The 20171-nt window shown below is 38.8% G+C and overlaps 1 protein-coding gene across 1 annotated transcript; it reads right to left on the reverse strand.

Annotated features, from left to right (window-relative positions):
- Positions 1 to 3065: 3065 nt before the first annotated feature.
- On the reverse strand, positions 3066 to 19084 carry LOC129939911 (serine/threonine-protein phosphatase 5). The gene is made up of 8 exons (XM_056048093.1): positions 18607 to 19084; positions 5649 to 5890; positions 5418 to 5568; positions 5227 to 5348; positions 4886 to 5156; positions 4238 to 4688; positions 4095 to 4176; positions 3066 to 4029 (listed from the first exon to the last, which is right to left on the reverse strand). Exons 1-8 carry the CDS (start codon positions 18731 to 18733, stop codon positions 3970 to 3972), a joined length of 1506 nt encoding a protein of 501 aa, XP_055904068.1. The 5' UTR covers positions 18734 to 19084; the 3' UTR covers positions 3066 to 3969.
- Between the last annotated feature and the right edge of the window lie 1087 nt (positions 19085 to 20171).

The following is a 20171-nucleotide window of genomic DNA, read 5'->3' on the forward strand; positions in this document are numbered from 1 at the left end:
GGAAAGCTGTTGCCAAGAACTTTAATGCTCTTCATATCTTAAGGTTTTTCACTGACAGTAAATTTACACTATTCCAATGGATTTTGGTTGATTATTTCAAAATTGCCTTAAAAATGAATGTATCACGTCAAATTGAGATATTATTTCGAAAAAAAATCAAAAAAACACGACTTTTTGAGGCTATCTAAATTTATGAACCATGTATCTTTTATTTGAATAACACCCGTTTTAGTTTTCCAAATCTTTAATCCTTTTATTCAGTATTTAGTTGAAATATTTGTATTATCTCATAATTGAAAAATCTTCATAAGTTCTTAGATTCGACCCGTTTTACAAAAACCTAAAGGAAACGCTAAACCATTTATGCTATAACGAGTTTTAACAGAAAAAGGCAAAACTGTTTGGAAATACGTTTTTAAGAAAATAGTTAAAGTAAGAGTTTGGATTCAAAATTAGCTCTAAGAATAATTTCCAAAACTATAAAAGTAATAAATTCAAGGTTTGCTTAAAAATGTATAGCGCCAAATAAAGACTGCTGCACAAACGAACGAGTTTGGCAGAGAGGCCAAAACTAGACATGGCTCCATGCAGCTCGTCCAGATGCTTGAAATCGATGAGAAGATGGTGGATGTCGATTTGACGTTTTTGGGTTTTTTCCAGGATCTGCCGTTATTTAAATATTTTCTCGACTGTACACTTTCACTAAACACTGTATTCCTATCAGCGGTAAGTGGTTTTAAGTAGATTGATGCCTCTATAGTTGGGGCCGACCGTATCTTACAGATAAGTTGGTGCACGCTCCTAACCAACTTATATCTAGCTGCTTTAAAGAGCTCGGCATTCAAGTCATCCGCTCCAGCGGCTTTGTTAGACTTCAGCTTAGATATGGCAATCTTTACTTCGTCTAAGTTGGGAGGACGGGATTGTTGGCTTTCGTCGTCTATGTTGAATGGATCATCCTGCCTGACAGCGGAATTCGGTGCGTCGTCGCCGTTATACAGACTGGCGAAGTGGTCCTTCCATATCCTCAGCATTGACTGCGGTTCCACTATGATGTTCCCAATTTTGTCTTTGCAGCCTTCGGTTCTAGGTTTATGTAGCTGTGAATTTCGTTTCACCTGTTCATAAAACTTTCGGATTTCACTGCTGTTTTTAAACCTCGCCACATCTTCAACCGCCCGCTTCTCATGCTCTCTGTTTTTCATTCTGAGAAGTTGGTGTTCCTCTCGCCACTTCTGATCATAGAGCTAATGAGAAGCTCTCGTCCTTCTATGCAGCGCCGGCCGCTTTCCATGCCTGTTGTTTGGCTGCATTTGCCTGGTTCCTCATCAAACTAGGGGTTCCTTGTTGGTGGTTTCTTGAAACCCATCACATCAGAGGCGGCTTCTCTAAATGCATCTTGGCAATGTGTTGGCAGCAGAGAACTTCGAGAAGCGATTTCTTGCGATTGCAGCCGTTCAACGTTTTACCTTTTCCCAGCACCTCCCTGTTTTGGCTTGGGTCTGGAAACCCAAAGTGATACCTTAGCTACAACGAGGTAGTGATGAGTCGATGTTAGCTCCTCGGAAAATTCGGACATCCATGATGCTGGAAGCGGGTCTGTCGTCGATAACAATATGGTCAATCTGATTGACGGTAGATTGATTTAGAGAACTCCAAGTTCCTTTGTGGAGGTTGAGGTGTGGGAAACGCGTACTGGCTACCGTGACCCCGCAGCAAAATCTATAAGCCTGAATCCGTTGTCGGAAGTGTTGTCGTGCAGGCAGTTCTTCCCGATTATTCCACCAAAGATGTCTTCTCTTCCTAGCTTGGCATTAAAATCTTCCAGGACTATTTTAATATCGTAACTAGGACACTGCTCATGTTTTGTCTAAGAGCTCAAGGAACATATCTTTGGTGTAATCCTTCTCTTCTGTGGGGGCGTGCGCGCATATCAGGCTAATGTAGCCGAATTTAGCTTTGATGCGTATGGTCATGAGGCGCTCGTTGATGCATCTACATATAGCTCAAGACTTCTTGCCTTAGTGTGGCTCGAATGACAAAGCCGCGTCCAAATAAGCGCTGTTGGTTTTCGTAGTAGCAGTCACCATAGTAAATATCGCAGTTTTTCATCCTCTTTTGGCCCGGTCCATCCCATCGTATTTCCTGGAAGATGATGATATCTGCTTTATAGCAGTCTAGAGCCTGCGCTAATTCTTCGGCTGTACGCGGTCTGTTAAGGGACCTAACATTCAACGTTCGTATCAGAAGTTCGTTGGCGTTAATTCATTTGCGTAGGTTGCCAACAGTAAATCCGTCCGTTTTCGAGGCGTTTCTAAGGTATTTTGTAGGTGGTCAGGAAGTAACCCCGACGGCACAACCCGCGACCTGGAGGGCCAGATCCTAAGTATAACTCCAAGGACGGGGAGCTGGGGAAACTGCTCGTTATAAGCCTGGGATCCGAATAAGTCGTAGAAGCTCTAAGAGTTGTTCACTAAGTAGTTCAGCCTTATTGGAACTGTAGACGCCACCGTTGATTCCAATTTGGGAATTCCTCCGCTGCCGTCTGGATAAGGAGAGGTGCTTTAGTGAAAACACCTCTCCCCCCTCTACCGTTCTCACACAATATGAACGTTCTACAAATAATAACACGAACGACGTTCAAATCAACGAACATTTCGATAAAAACATAAGAGTGAGATCAACATTCGAAAAATGTATGACATAAAGTCGAAACAAAGATTCCACCAACCGTATTATTGGGCCCTATCGTGAATGAGATTTCCTTGAAAATATTTCCCACTTGACTTAATAGTTAGTGAGATTTTTCTTGACTAACTTTCGAGTCAGAAAAAAAAAATTAAGTTACCTTAATGTGAAAGTAATATTTTGGCACCTGGCATTTAAAATTCCCCGGCAGATTCCCGATATTTCCCGATTATTTCCTTGCACTCACACGTCCATATATTTATTGGACTTGTCGGTGGTAGAAGTCAGTTTAAAAAAGAAAAGAATTTCATTATTTTAATTATTTTTTTCTAATTAAGACGCTATATTAATTTGTTGTCCTTTATTAAAACTATCGCTCAATTTATCGCTTCGTTTGTTTTTATTATTTATTTTTTTTTTATTATTTAAAATTTTTAAAATAAGGATCTAAAAAATGTGAAAATTGTATTCTTGTACATAATTTTTTTTCTATAACTGTTCATTTATAATTTTGTTTTGTTTTTTATTTACACAGTTATAAAACTGAAAACAATATTAACATATTTTTTGTTTTAAAACATTAGCTGTTTTCATTATTATATATATACCTATAATTCACTTATAACATACGCGCGCACCGGCTTTTAAACACGAAACGAAGAATCCAAGGATATCATCAGCAGCAGCAACATCAGCAGCAGTAGCAGCAACAAAAAAGTTTTTGTTTTTTATTTTCTTTCTTTTATTTGTTTATGTTAAAAGCGATGGATAATCTTTGGGACTAGGTCGTTGCTGTGTTGTGGTTTTTGATTTATTTTGTTTTGTTTAACTTTTTCGCAGGATTCACAGGAGAGCAGCAGATATTTAACTCAAAAGAGTCCTAAAAATCTCAAATTTAACAAATTTGTACACATCAACGTGTAAAATAATAATAAATCTAAAAAGTGTAAAAAGAATGTACATTGTACAATTAATTATTTTATATATAATATGAGGGAATGGGCCAACACAAAAATATTGTTAATTGAGGACTGTTGTTCTAGTCAATGCGTGATTATCGTGATATGCGGGTTTTTTGTTTTGTTTTCTAAGTTTTGTTTTTCAATGCTTTTCTTCATAAAATAGTTTTGTTGTTTTTGTTTTATTTATTGTTGTTTCTGTTTAAAAGCTGTATGCTCTATTTGTAGATTGCTTGATTGGTTTTATCTGTTTTTTTTTTATTTTGTTTTTTATTATTATTTGATTGAAATTGATTTTTTGTTTTGTTTAACATAAATGTGACTACGCTAGTAAACTCATTAAACTATTTGCATAGGCCATCGGCTTAACATCCGGATGAGGCTGAAAAAGAATTATAAATTATGTTAAAAAGAAGGTTGAAAGAAAATAACCATCGTTTAGCATACCACAGACACAAACGGCTGGAACTTTGGTCTCAGATCGTTGCCTTTGATTGTTATAAACGCTCCCATGTTACCCATTGTATCGCTAATGAAAAATAAACAAATTAAATTTCGAATCTTTTGAAGTAGTTTGTTTTTCTATTTACCAATAGTTTGGAGCAGAAAACACAGTAATGCACTTTCCATCATGAGTTTCTTCATAGCCCATGTCTTTGACTTCATGACTTCTAACAACATAGTCAAGATTATTACGCTTACAAAATGCCTCTGTGATGTCTGGGCCAAATTGTATGCCTACACCTCTCTTCGATGGACCACGACCCGCCCATGGTTGTGGATCAGACCATAATAATTCGCACATGATACCCTCTTCTGGTGGCTGGCAATTGCGTTCGATTTTACGAATATCATCCAGCGTCACAGTATCACTCGAGAAGAGTCCACCATGCATTACAAGAATTTTATTATTTATACAATGACACAATGGCAGCCAATTGAATACTTGAGTGAAGAAATCTGCCATTGTACTTGTATATTTGGCAGTTACTTCACCGGTAAATCCGTACATTTGGTTCATGTTTATACTTTCATGATTACCTATAAGAAATATAAGCGGAATTTAAAGGGGTTCTAAACAACTCATTATGTCTCAACAAGACACAAGACACCTCATCACAGTCCAGCTCATCACAGAGGATACCTCATAACACATGATGATCAGATGAGTTGCGATGTGATGAGTTGAAACATTTTGAGTTCAACTGTGATGAGTTGTACACAACCCAATTTCTTACCTCTAGACAGGAAGAAATGATCAGGATAAAGAAGCTTAAATCCAAACAATGTGAAAATACATTCTACAGAAAATGAGCCTCTGTCAACAAAATCTCCATTGAATAAATAGGGATTAGTTGGTGATGGCAGCCCATTGATGCTAAAGATATTCATTAAATCATAAAACTGACCATGAATATCGCCACAAATTGTGAACTTTGATTCATCTGGCACGTGAATATCCACCAGGGACGGTTGAGTACGCAGATATACATCAATGTCATATAGAATCTAAATTTAAAAATATCCAACATAAAAAATAAATTTACTTATAAATTAAAAAATGTTATTAAAAACTAACTTTGTAGGCATATTTTCGATGGAGTTTTTTTTGTTTCTTATAGTGTTCCATAAGATCTTCCATAAATTTAAGCGTAACCTTACCATCCTCCAACGCTGGACCTTGGTAATCATCTTCAATAGCTATTCAGACAAAAATAAAAAATTAACAATCATTCGATTTCCTTTTTTACAATAAAATGATTAACTTACTAATATTTTCCAAATCACGGAACATTTCGGAGAGTGTCTTTTCTGGTTTGTCTACAGCGATAGCCCGTTCAAATGCACGCATTTTAACAATTTTACTACATTCTGTAAATTTCATTCTAGCTTCTTTATCATTTGGTCTACATGTGGATACCTAGAAATGATAGAAAATACATATTTTTGTAAATTAAATTGTTGGAAATTATTATAAAATTATGTTTGTAGAATTCTTACATATTCAAAATCGGATAAAGCTTGCTTAAATTTTCCTAATGACATTTGAGCGGCTGCACGTCTGTAATAGCCCTTCAAGTATGCTGGATCTAATTTAACCGCAGATATACCATCTTGTAGGGCTGAACCAAAACTTTCTTGACGCAAATGAGCTAAACTACGATTTGCGTAGTATATAGCATTGTTGGGATTAAGTTCTATGGCTTTGGTGTACATATCTATCGCTTTGGAAAAATCCTTAGCTAGAAAATAAGATTTAACAATAATTAATAATATGTCATTTATTATGTGAAGTTTAAAATTGTATTATCTTTATATATTAACTGGGTTAAGGTAAAAATGCTCATAACAATCTTGGAACGTTTTGCTCACTGAGCGAGTACATTTACTTACCATCAACGACGAGTGGTCCCAGTATCATGACCATATTAAAAAGGTAGTTAAAAATACCTTAGGCTACCAATAACCCTAAAAGAAGAAGAAAACGCAAGCATCTCGAAATAAACACAAGAGAGGGAGAAAGCCAAGCAACACAGGCTCTTTGAAACAGCGATGAAAACCTATTTGCCAAAGCGCATGGAATAGAAGACTTATTCAAGCTGCATTTTTAGCAGCTGCTAAACGGTCACCATGTAAACCAATTAACAGGGTAAGAAGAAGACCAACCGATAAACAACACAGGGCCTGCAGATAAGATATTGTAAACTTCAAGTCAAAAGGTAACGATACTTCGGCGGCCCTAGGCTCAATGAAAGGAAAATCCCTATGTGCACCTCATCACGTTTAAGAGCGGGTAACGCTAACGCAAAAGGGGAACGAACAACTTCCGGAATATAAGCAGCCAACCCAGCTTTGTTGTACCGGGCACTGACTTGCCCCTGGGTTGAAGAAAATCTTCATAAAGTCGGAGGAACTGCAGTTTGCGGTCAACGGCATGGAAGTCTGGTGGCGGATGAGTTTTTTAAGAAGGCCAACGGTAGCAGCAAGTAGCGTCTGTATTCCAGAGTGGGCGGCTACAAAATGTGTCTGTTTTCCCATAATGGGCGGCCTCAATCGGTTATGTGTTCGACCATACAAAGAGCAGGTGTGCCTATCGAATCTGAGCTTATGTATGTTATTAATCTTATCTCGGAAAACACCATGGTGGAAGGGTATATGAGTGCGGCATCTTTCATGCAACAGCGTCAATCAAGACGCCATAATAATAAATGAATAGTCAACAATTAGTAGAAGTCTTTCACGAAATGCAATGGATACTTTTGGCTATGGTATACGTACAAAAATCGGAGCTTGGAACGTTCGATCCTTGTATGGCAAAGGAAGATACGAACAGCTAGAGCGCGAAATGCTTCGTCTTAAGATCAGTATCCTGGGCATTAATGAAACAAAGTGGAGAGGAAGAGCTGAATACAGAACTGACACTGGACAAACGAGAATGCTGTATTCCGGAGAGGATGAAAGAGAAGGTGGCAAAAGGCTGCATGGTGTTGGAATTATGTTGAACAAAGTAGCTAGGCGCAGTCTTATTTCCTGGGCGCCAATATCTGAAAGAGTAATGACTGCAAGGTTCCGCTCAAAAATTCGCAACATCACAATCGTGTTATGCACCCACAAATGAAGCGACCGAAGAAGACAAACCCCCGTTCTACACTCATCTTAACTCGGTTTACAGCAGTGTTCCGAGAGCCGATATCATAATCGTCATGGGAGACCTCAACGCTCAAGTCGGTGCAGACAATTAGGGTCTGGAACGAGTTATGGGAAAAAATGGCTTGGGGACACGTATTGAAAATAGTGACATGCTTGTCGACTTTTGTAACGCAAATCGTCTTGTAATTGTTGGGACTGTATTTAAACATTAGACGTGCAACAAAGTCACATGGGTGCACCCAGATGCTCATACCGAAAATCAAATTGATCACATCATGATTCAGCAGCGAGGGAAGAAGTCTATGTGTGGTGTCCGAAATATAAGAAATGCCGATGTGGGAAGCGACCACTATTTGGTTGTCATGAGTCTCAAATTAAAAACCGCGGCTGTATTAAGACAATCGCAGAATGCAGCAAGAAATCCAAAATTCAATACGAATGCTTTAAGTGATCCCAACATAAGTCTTACCTATATCAACACCCTCAACTACAGAGCTTCGTCATTAAATGCGAGTTTTAACTCAGATGTTGACGAGATGAAATTAATTGTGTTTTTATGGAGGCTGGATCCGAGACTGTACCTAGGCGTACGAGAGTTAGTGACTCTTGGATATCCCAAGTCACTTGGAAAAAACCGAGCTTCGTAAATCGTTAAAGCTGTAAATAAACGTCGAGATAGACGCTCAACGAAAGGCTGAATTGCGAAACGAATATCGGATTGCACATAAGATGGTCTATCGTTGTGTAAGAAGTGACAGGAGGGTGAGGATAGATGGCCTCGCTGATAATGATGAAAACGCTGCAAGAAGAGGAGATATCCAAGAATTGTACCAAATAGCCAACGAAGTTGTCAGGAAAAAAAGCAACAACAATCATCCTGTAATGGATGTGGATGGGACACTATTGGTATCAATTGAACATCAACTTCGCAGGTGGAAGGATCACTTTGTGCCCTGTTAAATGAGGACTCCGTTGAACAGAGTGCTGAAGTGCCCCAACTTAACGAGATGCGCAGATCCTGCAGGGGTATTCACATCGAACTCCCTTCAGTAGCGGAAATTGAAACAGCGATTAATCTCCTCAAAAACAATAAAGCAGCCGGGCTTGACGGAGTACCAGCGGAATTCCTGAAAGCTGATCCCGCCACAGCAGCTAGATTTTGCATCCACTTATACAAACTGTTTGGGAAAAATAAACCTATCCCAGGGAATGGAAGGATGGAGTGATTGTTAATGTGCCAAAAAAGGTGATTTCAAAAACTGCAACAGTTGGCGAGGTATTACCGTTTTGTCCGTTTTCCCAAAGCTAATAGCAACTTTAATCCTCGAACGTATAAAGGCTAGAATTGCGACTACACTCAAGAGGAATCAGGCTGGCTTCCGCAGCGGTCGGTCGTGCGTTGACCATATCAACACCTTGCGCATTGTTCTTGAGCAGTCTGCAGAATTATAAACACCGCTAAACCTCATGTTAGTAGATTTTGAGAAGGCCTTTGACCGAGTTAACCGAGAAAGTATATGGAGATCACTTCTTGCGAGAGGAATTCCGCCAAAAATTGTTGCCATTATAAAGGAGGATAGATGATGTTCTGAAGGCCAGCATCGGTACAACTGAAAGGCAAGGTATTCAATGGAGAACGTTTGAAAGGCTTAGCCATTTAGACTATGCCGACGATATATGTCTCATGGAAAATAATATCAGTGTCCATTCCTGACAACAGTACTCGCACACAGGAATGGTTGAGAGTTGTAAGTCACTAGGCCCTGGTTCACAACGGACTGTTGCGCCACCCCATTTGATTTTTTGATTTGGGCTTACGGGTGAAAGGAGAATCGTGCGGTCTTAAAATAAATAGCAAAAAGACAAAAATAATGCTTACAGGCCCCGCAACACAACATCGTATTATTTTGCATGACACGCCTTGTTGAATAGGTCGAACAATTTAATAACCTCGGAAGTATTGTATCAGCAAATGGTGGAACGGATCTGGACGTAAAAAACAGAATAAATAAAGCTCGTGTTGCCTTTGGTGCTCTGTCCCAAATTTGGAAATCCTGTCAAGTCTCCTTACGCACTAAACTGAGATTCTCGAATCCAATGTGAAATCCGTGCTATTATATGCTTGTGAAACATGGAAAGTCTCGGCCACCATCTCGAGAAAATCGCAGGCTTTTGTGAACCGCTGTCTGCGTCGATATCAGAAAGCGCAAATGGCAATGGATTGGTCACACACTGAGGAAACCAAGGATGATATTGCGAAGCAGTCCTTTGAATGGAATCCTCAGGGGTCACGGCGGGTTGGAAGACCAAGAACAACATGGAAATCTACAGTGCTATCGGGAGCTAACTCCCAGAGAAAGACGTTGCCATAGTTAAGGTATCTAGCTGCAGATCGAGAAGGATGGAGACCGTACGTGGTTAGAGGACCTGATGATGATGCATCATATCAATATAGTATGGTTAGAGGAAAGGATGCCTGATGATTGATTCATCAGTTCAATATTGCCCATGTTCAAAAAAGGCGATACTGCAAAAATTATCGTGGCTTATTTTTGCTGATCTAGTTCAAAGTACTGTCATAAAAATGTTCCCACTTAAGCAGAGACCCACAATGTGTAGCTGCAAAAATCGATGGCCAGCATCGTGTTATATTGGAAAACTATGATTTAGTTTTCTTAACTTTTAAAAGCGAGTTCCTGCAAAGGGGCTTATGGAACAGATAGAACGTAGGTAAGAGTTAATAGGGAAGGCACGATTTTCAACAGATGGGGCTAAATTTTTGATATGCGGACGTTACATCATCGGTAACTCCCAAGGTTCTATTATAGAGTCCTTAAAGCGATGGGACAGGCGAAGTTAATTGGTTTCCAAGTTAAAAAGAATAAGACAAAACATATGCTATCTACAAATAAAAAACAACTAGCTACCAACTTGGACAAAAAGTTACTATTGTTAGTAGTCTCTTTGTAGTAAATGAGGAGTTCATTTAACTTAGAGTAAATATTACCTCCACAAGTGACACGATAGAGAAGATTTGGCGGAAAATTGCCTAAGAAGACCGCTGCTACTTGAATTATGCAAAACTCTTCACTGTGAAGTGTACGCTCCAAAAAACTTGTCGTTCTGCTATACGATGCTCATTTGCTAAAAGCTTGGCTAAATGCAGAAAGAGAGAGCTATTACTGGGAATTTTTTAATGAAAATGAGAGGAGGATGTGTGGATGGGGCGGCGATATCACAACGAAGTGTATGCATTCTAAAAATATGTGAATGTAGTTAAAAAAAAAAGTTAAAACACGTCGACTACATTGACTGGCCAATATTTCATATTTGAATTAAAGACACAGGTTCGAAATGACAAGCATAACTAGCCCTCAGTTTTAAAGACTAAGCCGTCCCGAACGGCAGAAGGCTTAGTTGGAATGACGTTGTAGAAAATTGGGATCCATCATGTCTTAAGCAGGGAACCTCTATTGATTGAGAACCTGATAAAGTAAACATAATAAATCGTTCTACATTCTAATACATATTATTTTGCCATTATAATAATTTAACTATGTAATTTTGTTGAAAATATAATGGATTTTATTGATCAGTGTAATTCTTCAACAACAATTCACTTATTTCAGAAGAATTCAATAAGTAAATGGTATCTAGTTCTGTTTTGTTCAATATAAGATATACAAGAAGTACGTATATGCCCAGTTGTGCCCGTCACGTAAGGGTCATAATTTTAAATAAGTTACTTTTCTTATAATGATGTGTATTCAAATTTCGTTATAGATTTAACATTGACAAAAAAGTAAAATTTAGAAATACTAAACAATGCTTTCTTGAAACTTTCTCGCGGTGGCCCCGGGCAATGATTTGTGTATCCTAATATACATAAGTTGGCAAAAATTCCAAGGGCGAAGTTTCTTGACTCTTCAGGATAGGTTACGGAGATTAGCATTCTTCGTAACTGAACATCATCCCGCTACAGAAACCGAAATTACGCCTCGGATAATTATTAATGATACCTCGTTGACGACTTTTGGCTATTGTACCCAGACAAAGATTGGTTTCTGGAATGTGAAGACGCTTCTGGACGCAGAAAGTGAAGGTCCGCACGATGCCAGATTCCACCAATTAGAGAGATATCTTAGGGATAAGCGAAGTGCTATGTTTGGGATCTGACAAATACAAGTCACCGACACGTAACACTGTACTGCTATACCCTGGTCATGACCCAGGAAACGCTCGAGAAGCTGGAGTTGGGTAACTCCTTACAAAAAACGGCAACCAGAAGCCTAATTTCGTGGGATCCCCTTGTGGAAATGTTTATCAAAGCTAGATTTCAGAGTAGAGTACGACCCGTCATCCCATTATCCAGTGTTACGCACCGACGGAGCTTGTATCTGATGAAGAGAAAGAATGCTTTTATAGTCAACTAATATCCGCCTTCAACAGCTACAGTTCGAAGATCCAACGGAACAACACGAGCACCCAAATTCAACATCGCCAGACTAAAGGATACCACAACCCGTCAACAATTTAGGGACACCCGAATTGAGAACAATCAGCAGCACAGTACATGACGACATCGAACACCATTGGAATGCTGTGAAAAATGTTTTCATTTCAGGTGCTGACAGAATAGTCGGTCGGAATAAAGGAAGCAACAACACTTGGCTTTCAGAAGAATCTTGAACAAGGATCAACGAACGCAAACAGTTAAGGGATCGAATAACTGCAGCACAAGTTGATGAAAGAAACGAGTGGAGTCCTAGTATCGCATGAAAAAGAGAGAGGTTCATCGCAGTGTGCGCCACGACAAACGTAACTACATCAACTCATTGGCGCAAGAAGCAGAAGATGCTGCAAACAGGAGCTGACCGGTACACACAGCTCAAAGCAACAACTGGTGAAAGAAGTAGACAGTACTGTGATAAGTTCGGTGGGTGAGCAAGTCAGAAGGTGGAAAGAACACTTTTCCTCGGTTTTAAACCGAGTGTTTGCAAACAACGTGCAGCCTATGCCTTTTGAAGCGCCTGAATAAACTAATCCCCGAATCCGCACCGCACCTCCCAGTAAAAATGAGATCGCACTTAAGAACAACAAACCGGTAGGACTTGATTGAATTCCCGCAGAGCTTTTACAAGCTGCGCCAACGTCATCAAGCGAACTGCTTCGAAAGCTTCCCCCCTGAGTGGAAGAAGGGAATTATCGTCAAGCTCCTAAAAATGAGATCTTACAAAGTGCGAAAACTGGAGAGGAATTTGCGTTCTACCAGCCGTTGAAAAAATAGTAGCAAAAGTTACACTGGAACGCATCAGAGAACACCTTGAGGCCGCACTCGAAGCCGAAGAAACAGGATTCGGCGCTGGATACTCCTGTATTGATCATATCAACACCCTGCGGGTCATTATTGAACAATGCGTTGAATATCGGTCACCATTACACCTGTCGTTTATCGACTTCGAGAAGGCTTTTGATAGCGTTAACAGGGAGTATATCTGGTTAGCTTTGCGGAGGGGAGGCATCGCAGAAAAACTAATTTCTATTATTAAAGCAACATATGATGGATCCAAGTGTCACATTCTGCACGATGGTAGGTTGTCAGATAATTTTGAAATCCGAAGCGGAGTCAGACAGGGCTGTATTCTGTCTACAATGTTGTTTTTGTCTGTGATAAGCGATGTACTGTGCTCAGCTCTGTAGCAGAGGGTCCAATGGACTTTGACATCCTATTTAAAGCACTTGGATTACGCGGACGATGTTTGCTAACGCTAATGACAACAAGTGTGGAGATAGAAACAAAAGTTGGGGGGCTGAAAATTAGTTCCAGCAAAACAAATAAATATTTTCTCGCAATATGTGGAAAAAGTGGAGAGCTTTCAATACGTTGGAAGCATCGTACGCTTCGAAAAGGTAACGACTGCAAGGAGGCAGTGGAATCCGCTTACATAAGAGGGAAGAAGAGCTGGACGACCGAGAAGCACATGGCGCAAGACCCTAGGCGGAATCAGAGTCACTAGGCAAGAGTTGGAGGAAGCTGAAATACATTTTCCGAAACCGTACAAACGTTGGCGAGTAGGCAAGTGATTTTATAATCAAAAGAATGTTTGCAGAATTAATATTCTATCAATCTGAATGACTCTGTTTTGCACAAGAATAGGCACAGCAGAATAGCTGTACAAGGTCCACATGAAAGTCAATGTTTTTGAAAGCGACAAAACGAAAAGCTTGCTGCAATATTAGTGCCGGAAGCCATTAACTATAAATTTCGCACGAACCTTGATGTGTTCATTTGATTTTTGCAAAAATATGTGATGACTTGGGCCAAATTAAAGTCAAAGGTTGCAGGCCCTGTGCTAAAAAAGAAATACGACAAACATTTTTTTAGTGAGACCAGTGAGCTGGTTTATAATACATGTTCAAAGCTGTGTTTTATTTTTGAGAACTTTATAATTAAATTATTTTTTCATTTCTTTTTTGAGAAAAAGGTCATGGAAAAGGATTTGTTTATACCTGGTTTTCATCGACTCACTTAGTAATGCGTTTCCAGTTCTGTCAAATGTATCTTATCAGATAGGAAGCGAGGAAAGCAAAAGGTTTATTGCAGGCGATCTTGAAAGAGGAGATGATATTTCCGACCATTTTCAAAACAATTGCAAGGACCATGATGTGAAAATGCACGATGTGGCTTTTGGAGTGCCCCTGCATAACCCTCAGAAGTAGTAACAAGATATGAAGGGTCTGCAGGGAATACTTAAGTCAAAACAACGTCATTTTAATTAATGTTTGGAACCGAGATGAAGACAGATAACGATGTTAAGTTAATGCAAATAAGTGAATATGTTATTTCAGATATGATGTCCAAAGTAAGTTAAATACCATGGGCCAAGAACAACGAATACAAATGCCGATAAAATGAAGCCGTGGACAGACGGATGAAGACGATGCTTTGTTTTCGATCCGCTAAAGATACTGATCTAAGCAACCAATCTCTGCAACTGGTTGCATAGTATAGCATAGAGATTAAACAGAGATACTGACGATTGAGTTTAAAGCCAACCATCGAACGACGAACGAAGACTTAGCACCTTGGAAGAAATTGTTTTTGTTAATAATTGTTGAATCGATTTTATGCTTTATATTAATAAAGCTTTAAACTATTATAGCTTTATAATTTTTTGAGAAAGGTGCTCACCAACTTTTCATCATCTTTAATGCATATCTCTATGTCCACTTTCTCACCTTTTAAAGTAACCTAATAGTAATTACTTACTTACGGACCTGGGCCTCAACCAACATGAGTGTCCAGCCAGCTCGGTCCCTTGCTAGCTGTCTCCAGTTTCGAACGCCAAGTTGGTTGAGGTCTTCACCCACCTGAGTGCGCCACCTGAGTCGCGGTCTTCCTCTACTGCGCCGTCACTCGGGATTGGATTCGAAACCTTCCAGATTGGAGCGTTGATGTCCATTCGCTCTACATGTCTCGAAGCATCCTAAGACTTTCTCATCTTTTTTTGACAGTGTCCAGGCCTCAGCGTCATAAACGAGAACCGGGATGATGAGTGTCTTATAGTGATAGTGATTTTAGATGGTCGAGAGATAACTTTACCACTCAATTGCCTTCTAAGTCCAAAGAATTAGTGATTTGCAAGAGTTATTCTTCGTTTGATTTCAGCGTAGGTGTCCTTGTCTGAGTTTATAGCGGTGCTTAGCTAGACAAAGTCCCTAACTACCTCGAAGTTATAGCTGTCCATGGTGACGTTTCGTCCAAGACGTCGTTGTTTAATGTCCTTTTTTGATGACAGCATATACTTGGTTTTGCCCTCATTGAACACTAAACCCATCTTCTTCGCTTCCGTCGCAATGCTCAAAAACGCTCCACTGACATCTTTTGATCTTCGAATTATGTCAATATCATCTGCGTATCCGAGTAATTGGATCGACCTTTAAAAGATTGTGCCTCTAGTGATGACGGTTGAATTTTGCACAATTCTTTCCAGAACGATCTTTTCCGACCTTGATAGAGCAGCATGCATTCTCCATCGTCATTCTGCACAAACGGAAAAGTTTGACAGGGATGCCAAAACTAGACATTGCTCTGTAGAGCTCTTCCCTATAGATGCTGTCATATGCGGCTTTAAAATCGATAAAGAGATGGTGGGTACCGATTTGAAGTTCCTGGGTTTTTCCAAGATCTGCCGTAGTGTGAATATTTGGTCGATAGTGGACTTTCCTGGTCTAAGGCCACACAGATAAGGATCTATCAGGTTGTTGACGAACGGCTTCAGATGTTGTTATATGCACTGTTAAGGAGACTGATGCCTCTGTAGTTGGCGCAATTTAGAGGGTCTCCTTTTTTATGTTATAGTAATTATGCAATATCTTTATCATTAAGACAATAAGAGCTTAAAAAACTGAAAATCCTCTAAATTCATACCTAAACACATTTTTTGTTTGCAAAATTGGAAACAAGCGAATTGTTGTGAGGATGTCATAGATTTTATCTTTCACAGTTACTATGTTTTGTTTCTCTTTTTCAGGATCTTTTTCCAGATATTTAAATTTTTGACTGGGTATGGACTATCATTCTTTTGACTAAAACAGTGTCGCTGCAAGATTTGTACAGTTCGTGGTTGTATCTCCTCCATTCTTTATCTATGCAGACAGGAACAAGAATCGCCCGAAAAATATCTCTCGAAGACGTTTTCATCTTGTCTCGCCAAGTTTCAAGCCTTAACGCCATTAATAGGAACCGGGATGACGAGTGCGTTAGAGATGATGACTAGATGCTCGAGACAGGACTTCAAATTAAATTGCCTTCTAAGGAAACATTAAGAGTTACTCTGCCTTTAATTTCAGCGCTGGTGTCGTTGTCTGAATTTCTAGCAGTGTCTAGATAGGAAAAATCTTTAACTATTCCAAAGTTATAGCTGTCTATGTTGACGATTTGTCCAAGACGACGTCGTTCTGTTCTTAATAATAACAGCATATACTTGCTTTCGACTTCATTGACCACTAAACATATCTTTTCCGCTCAAAAACACGCCACTGATATCACTCCTTGAACTTCAAATTATGTCAATATTATTTGCCTATCCGAGTCATTAGATAGATAGCTCTTCGGAAGATTGTGCCTTTAGTGTGGACGGTTGAGTTTTGCACAATTCTTTCCAGTGCATCGTCTTATCTACTTTTTTTTTCGACAGTAATAGCATCGGTGATATCTTTTTCGACCTTTACGAAGCGGTATGCATTCTGCATCGTCATTCTGCACAAACGAACAAGTTGTTAAGTTCTTCTCTATAGATACGGCCTTAAAATCAATGAGTATATGATGGTGGGTATCGCTTAAAAATATCTGGGTTGTTTCCAAATTCTACAAAATGTGATTACTTGGTCAATGGTGGACTTTCTTGGTCTGGAGCTACACTGATAGGGACCTATCAGAATGTTAACAAAGTCATCGACTATTTTGAATAATTCACAGGCTATGCCGCCAGCCCTAGAAGCTTTGTTCCACTTCAGATTCGATATAGCTTTCTTCACTTCGTCAAGGTCGGGTAGACGGATTTGTTTTTCCTATTTCCTATTTCCCCTTGCAGCGCAATTTGATTTATCATCGCCGTTATATAGTTTGGAGAAGAGACTCCGGTTGTACTACGATATTGTCCTGATCGTATTTACAGGCCAAAACTTTGTTTACCTTGTAGCAAAACTTACGAACCTCATTCCTGCTTTGCTCTCTTTTTTTTTAGATCGCATGCCTCTCATTGTCCCTTTTTTCCTTCTAAAAAGCTCTTCTCTTCTTCTCATAGAGCTTGCGAGCAGCTGATCCCTCCGTGCAACGCCGTTTAAACTTAATAAATGAACGTAATTTGGACATTGAATTTACTGGGAGCTAAAATACAGCAGCTTTTAAAGCCTCCAAACAAATATCGATCATATAGTGTAAAGACACAAGATTATATTGGTTTTTGGGGAAATTGAATTCAATTTAATTTTTACTATTTTAAGGTAATTTTTCTGAAAATCTAGCAACAAATTAGTAAAAAATAAGTATCCTTTTTTTTTCTAAATTGCAATATTACTTTTTGTCTGTGTTGTTTAAGTTTCTCGATTCCAATAAATGTGATGCATTTTTTAAAATGATTTCTTTTCCTAATTAAAACTCCAAGAATAAAGCAGTTGGTTTTTGTGTGTTCAAGACAAAGTTAACATAGCTATATAACAATTTGTTTGGCTTCATTGAACACAGATCATATTACATAAGTTATTGCGCTTTTGAAGGATATGACAGCCAACACAAGAACCAACAAACAACAAAAAGAAAAAGAGCAACACATTGGTTAGGTTTAGGTTAGGATTTAACTAGCTTGAAGGTCATCCATCCCTCTCGTCGTCGCTTCTACCTAGTTGTCTTCTAAAAAAATTGTCTAAGCAAATATTTTAATTCTGAGAAATAATAAACAATTACAATGTTTTTAGATGACATGGTGTAAATCGAAGCCTGAGAGAGGAGAAGTAATCTAAAGAAAATGCCACCCAGATACATGAATTCAATATTCTTAAACTAAAGGTTCATAGTTTAGTTTTAAACGATTATGACTCAAAAGATACACAGTAGTAGTTCGGTTCGAGATTGGCATTGTTTTTGTTTTAGTTTGATTACAATTCCTCGGTCGATCTGAGAAACACAATTTCTTTCTTTTTTTCTATTTCTTAATTGCTATCTTTGTCATAGCAATACAACGTGACAACAATCGCTTACATCACTTCGTTCGAGCGACCGACGTTCACCATCGGCAGCACAATTTGTAGGAAGTAGAAAAGAAAAAAATATGTTTGCCACCAGGAAATGTTAAATGTACCCCCAATGGCAACGGTAATGGCGCACAGCGGCAACATAGATTTCCCATCCCGACCCGAGCGAGTGTCATTGAGCAGCAGCTTTGCCAAATAAAAATGAAATCCGCTCCTGATTGAAAAGTGCGTGGGACAGGACACCCTTATCTGGCGGTGGAGATACTCGTGCTGTTTCCGTTTCGTAGGACTACAGCTACGAATACGAAGTGCTTGTTGTTCGAAACCCTTTCATCAAAATCTGGCATTATAGTAGGATGGGAGGGCGAATTAAGAAAGAAAAAAAAAAAAACAATTTTGAGGTTATGTGGGCTGTAGCAGCGCAGCATAGAGCACATAGACACAACGAACGAAAACGATATGAATTTTCTTTTCTACACACATTAATTTCGGACGGAAAATGTTCAATTCTTGGACTTCGACTCGAGAGCCGAGTTTTTTGGGACACACTTACTTTTGAGCAAATCATTTCCTTGATTCTTGAAATTCTCGGCTGCTTCTAGTTGCTCGTCGGCAGACGGCTTTTTGTCTTCATTATTGGTCTGCTGCAGCAGTGGCTGCTGTTGTACGGTGGACGACATTTTTCGCACAAAATTGGTTTTTGTTGAAGTCGCTTCGGTTCGCACGAACAAAAAGAAAAGTGTTTTGACGGTCGAGTTCTTCTGTTACTGTTTCTGTGGGTTTTTCTTTTCGTTTTCGGCTCGAATATGCGGGTTTTCCTTTTTCTTCGATTCGAAACTGGATACTGGAGGAACTATTTTGAAAATGTTATGCTGTATTTCAAAAAGAGAAACAAAAGGAAAACTGCATGTGCAGAAATAGTGAATTACTTTGCCAACAGAAAAACCGAAAACCCAAAACCGAATGCGAAACGAACTTATAGGCACAGGCAGAGAAGAAAATGGTCTTTCGTTCGTTTTTTTTGGTGGAGAATTGGTGGTGGCTTTTGGATGAAGAGCGGTGGTGGGGGCGGGTGTGGATTTTGACTTTTGACAGAACGGTGCGACAGAGGGGGCATTAATACACTTGCAGGCGAGTAGATTTTCGCACGTGTGTGCTGTGTAAACATAGAGAAATTTCTTGTAGTGGTAGAGGCTGATGTATTTTATTTTTTTCGAAGTGTCATTGTGACAGATGGACGCGTTCAGCGTAGTAAGGCATGATTTTCGGGTATCTCTAAAGTACTATTCACATGAGTACGACCAACGACCAACGAATGAACGAATATTCGTCGATTTTGACGTTTCTTTCACATGAGATTTTTTAATTCGTCGCGAATGAAGCCACCATTCACCACCGAAACCAAAATAAGAATGATTTTTAGGTTAAGTACGCGCGATTATTTTATTCGTTGCGAGTGTGGATAATGTGGAACACGAATAAAGTTTGACAGTTCGTATCAACTATAATATTTTTCGCGACGAAAAAATTTGTTAAATTTATTAATATTATTATATTCAAAAGTAAAAGTATGTATCATAAATCAAATAGAAACTATATTGCTATCGTTTTGTTAAGAATTTGTGTGGAAATATGTCTTCAAACGTATATAAACTCACATTTTGTAATTCATTCGTCGTTCGTTGGTCGCGCTCATGTGAATACTACTTAAGTTACACGTTGAAACGGTTAAACATGCAAGGCTATGCAAATTTTAAATGTTTTACAAGTTCCTAGCTACAAACGGTCAATGTTACTCTTGTCAGTCTTATTTAACTGGGTTCGATTCAAGGAAAAATTGACTGTTCGCACCGCCAGTAATGTTAACCACAACAAAAATTGAGATATTAGCTATGTTTATATTTGGGAATCGAACATACAGTAAATTGAGAAATTGCTAAAACAACAATCCGCAATAGTCAGGTTTTTATATTTGAAAGTTGTAACAATTAAACATTTGTTAGAAAAATTTAAAACGAAATTGTAAATATTTTATTTATTTACATATTCAAGTTATTTTCGTGCTTCCCATTTTATTAAGTAACATGAATGAAATAAGAAATGAAATGATGTTGGTTT

The sequence above is a fragment of the Eupeodes corollae genome, chromosome 1 (genome assembly GCF_945859685.1).
Source record: "Eupeodes corollae chromosome 1, idEupCoro1.1, whole genome shotgun sequence".
NCBI lineage: Eukaryota > Metazoa > Arthropoda > Insecta > Diptera > Syrphidae > Eupeodes > Eupeodes corollae.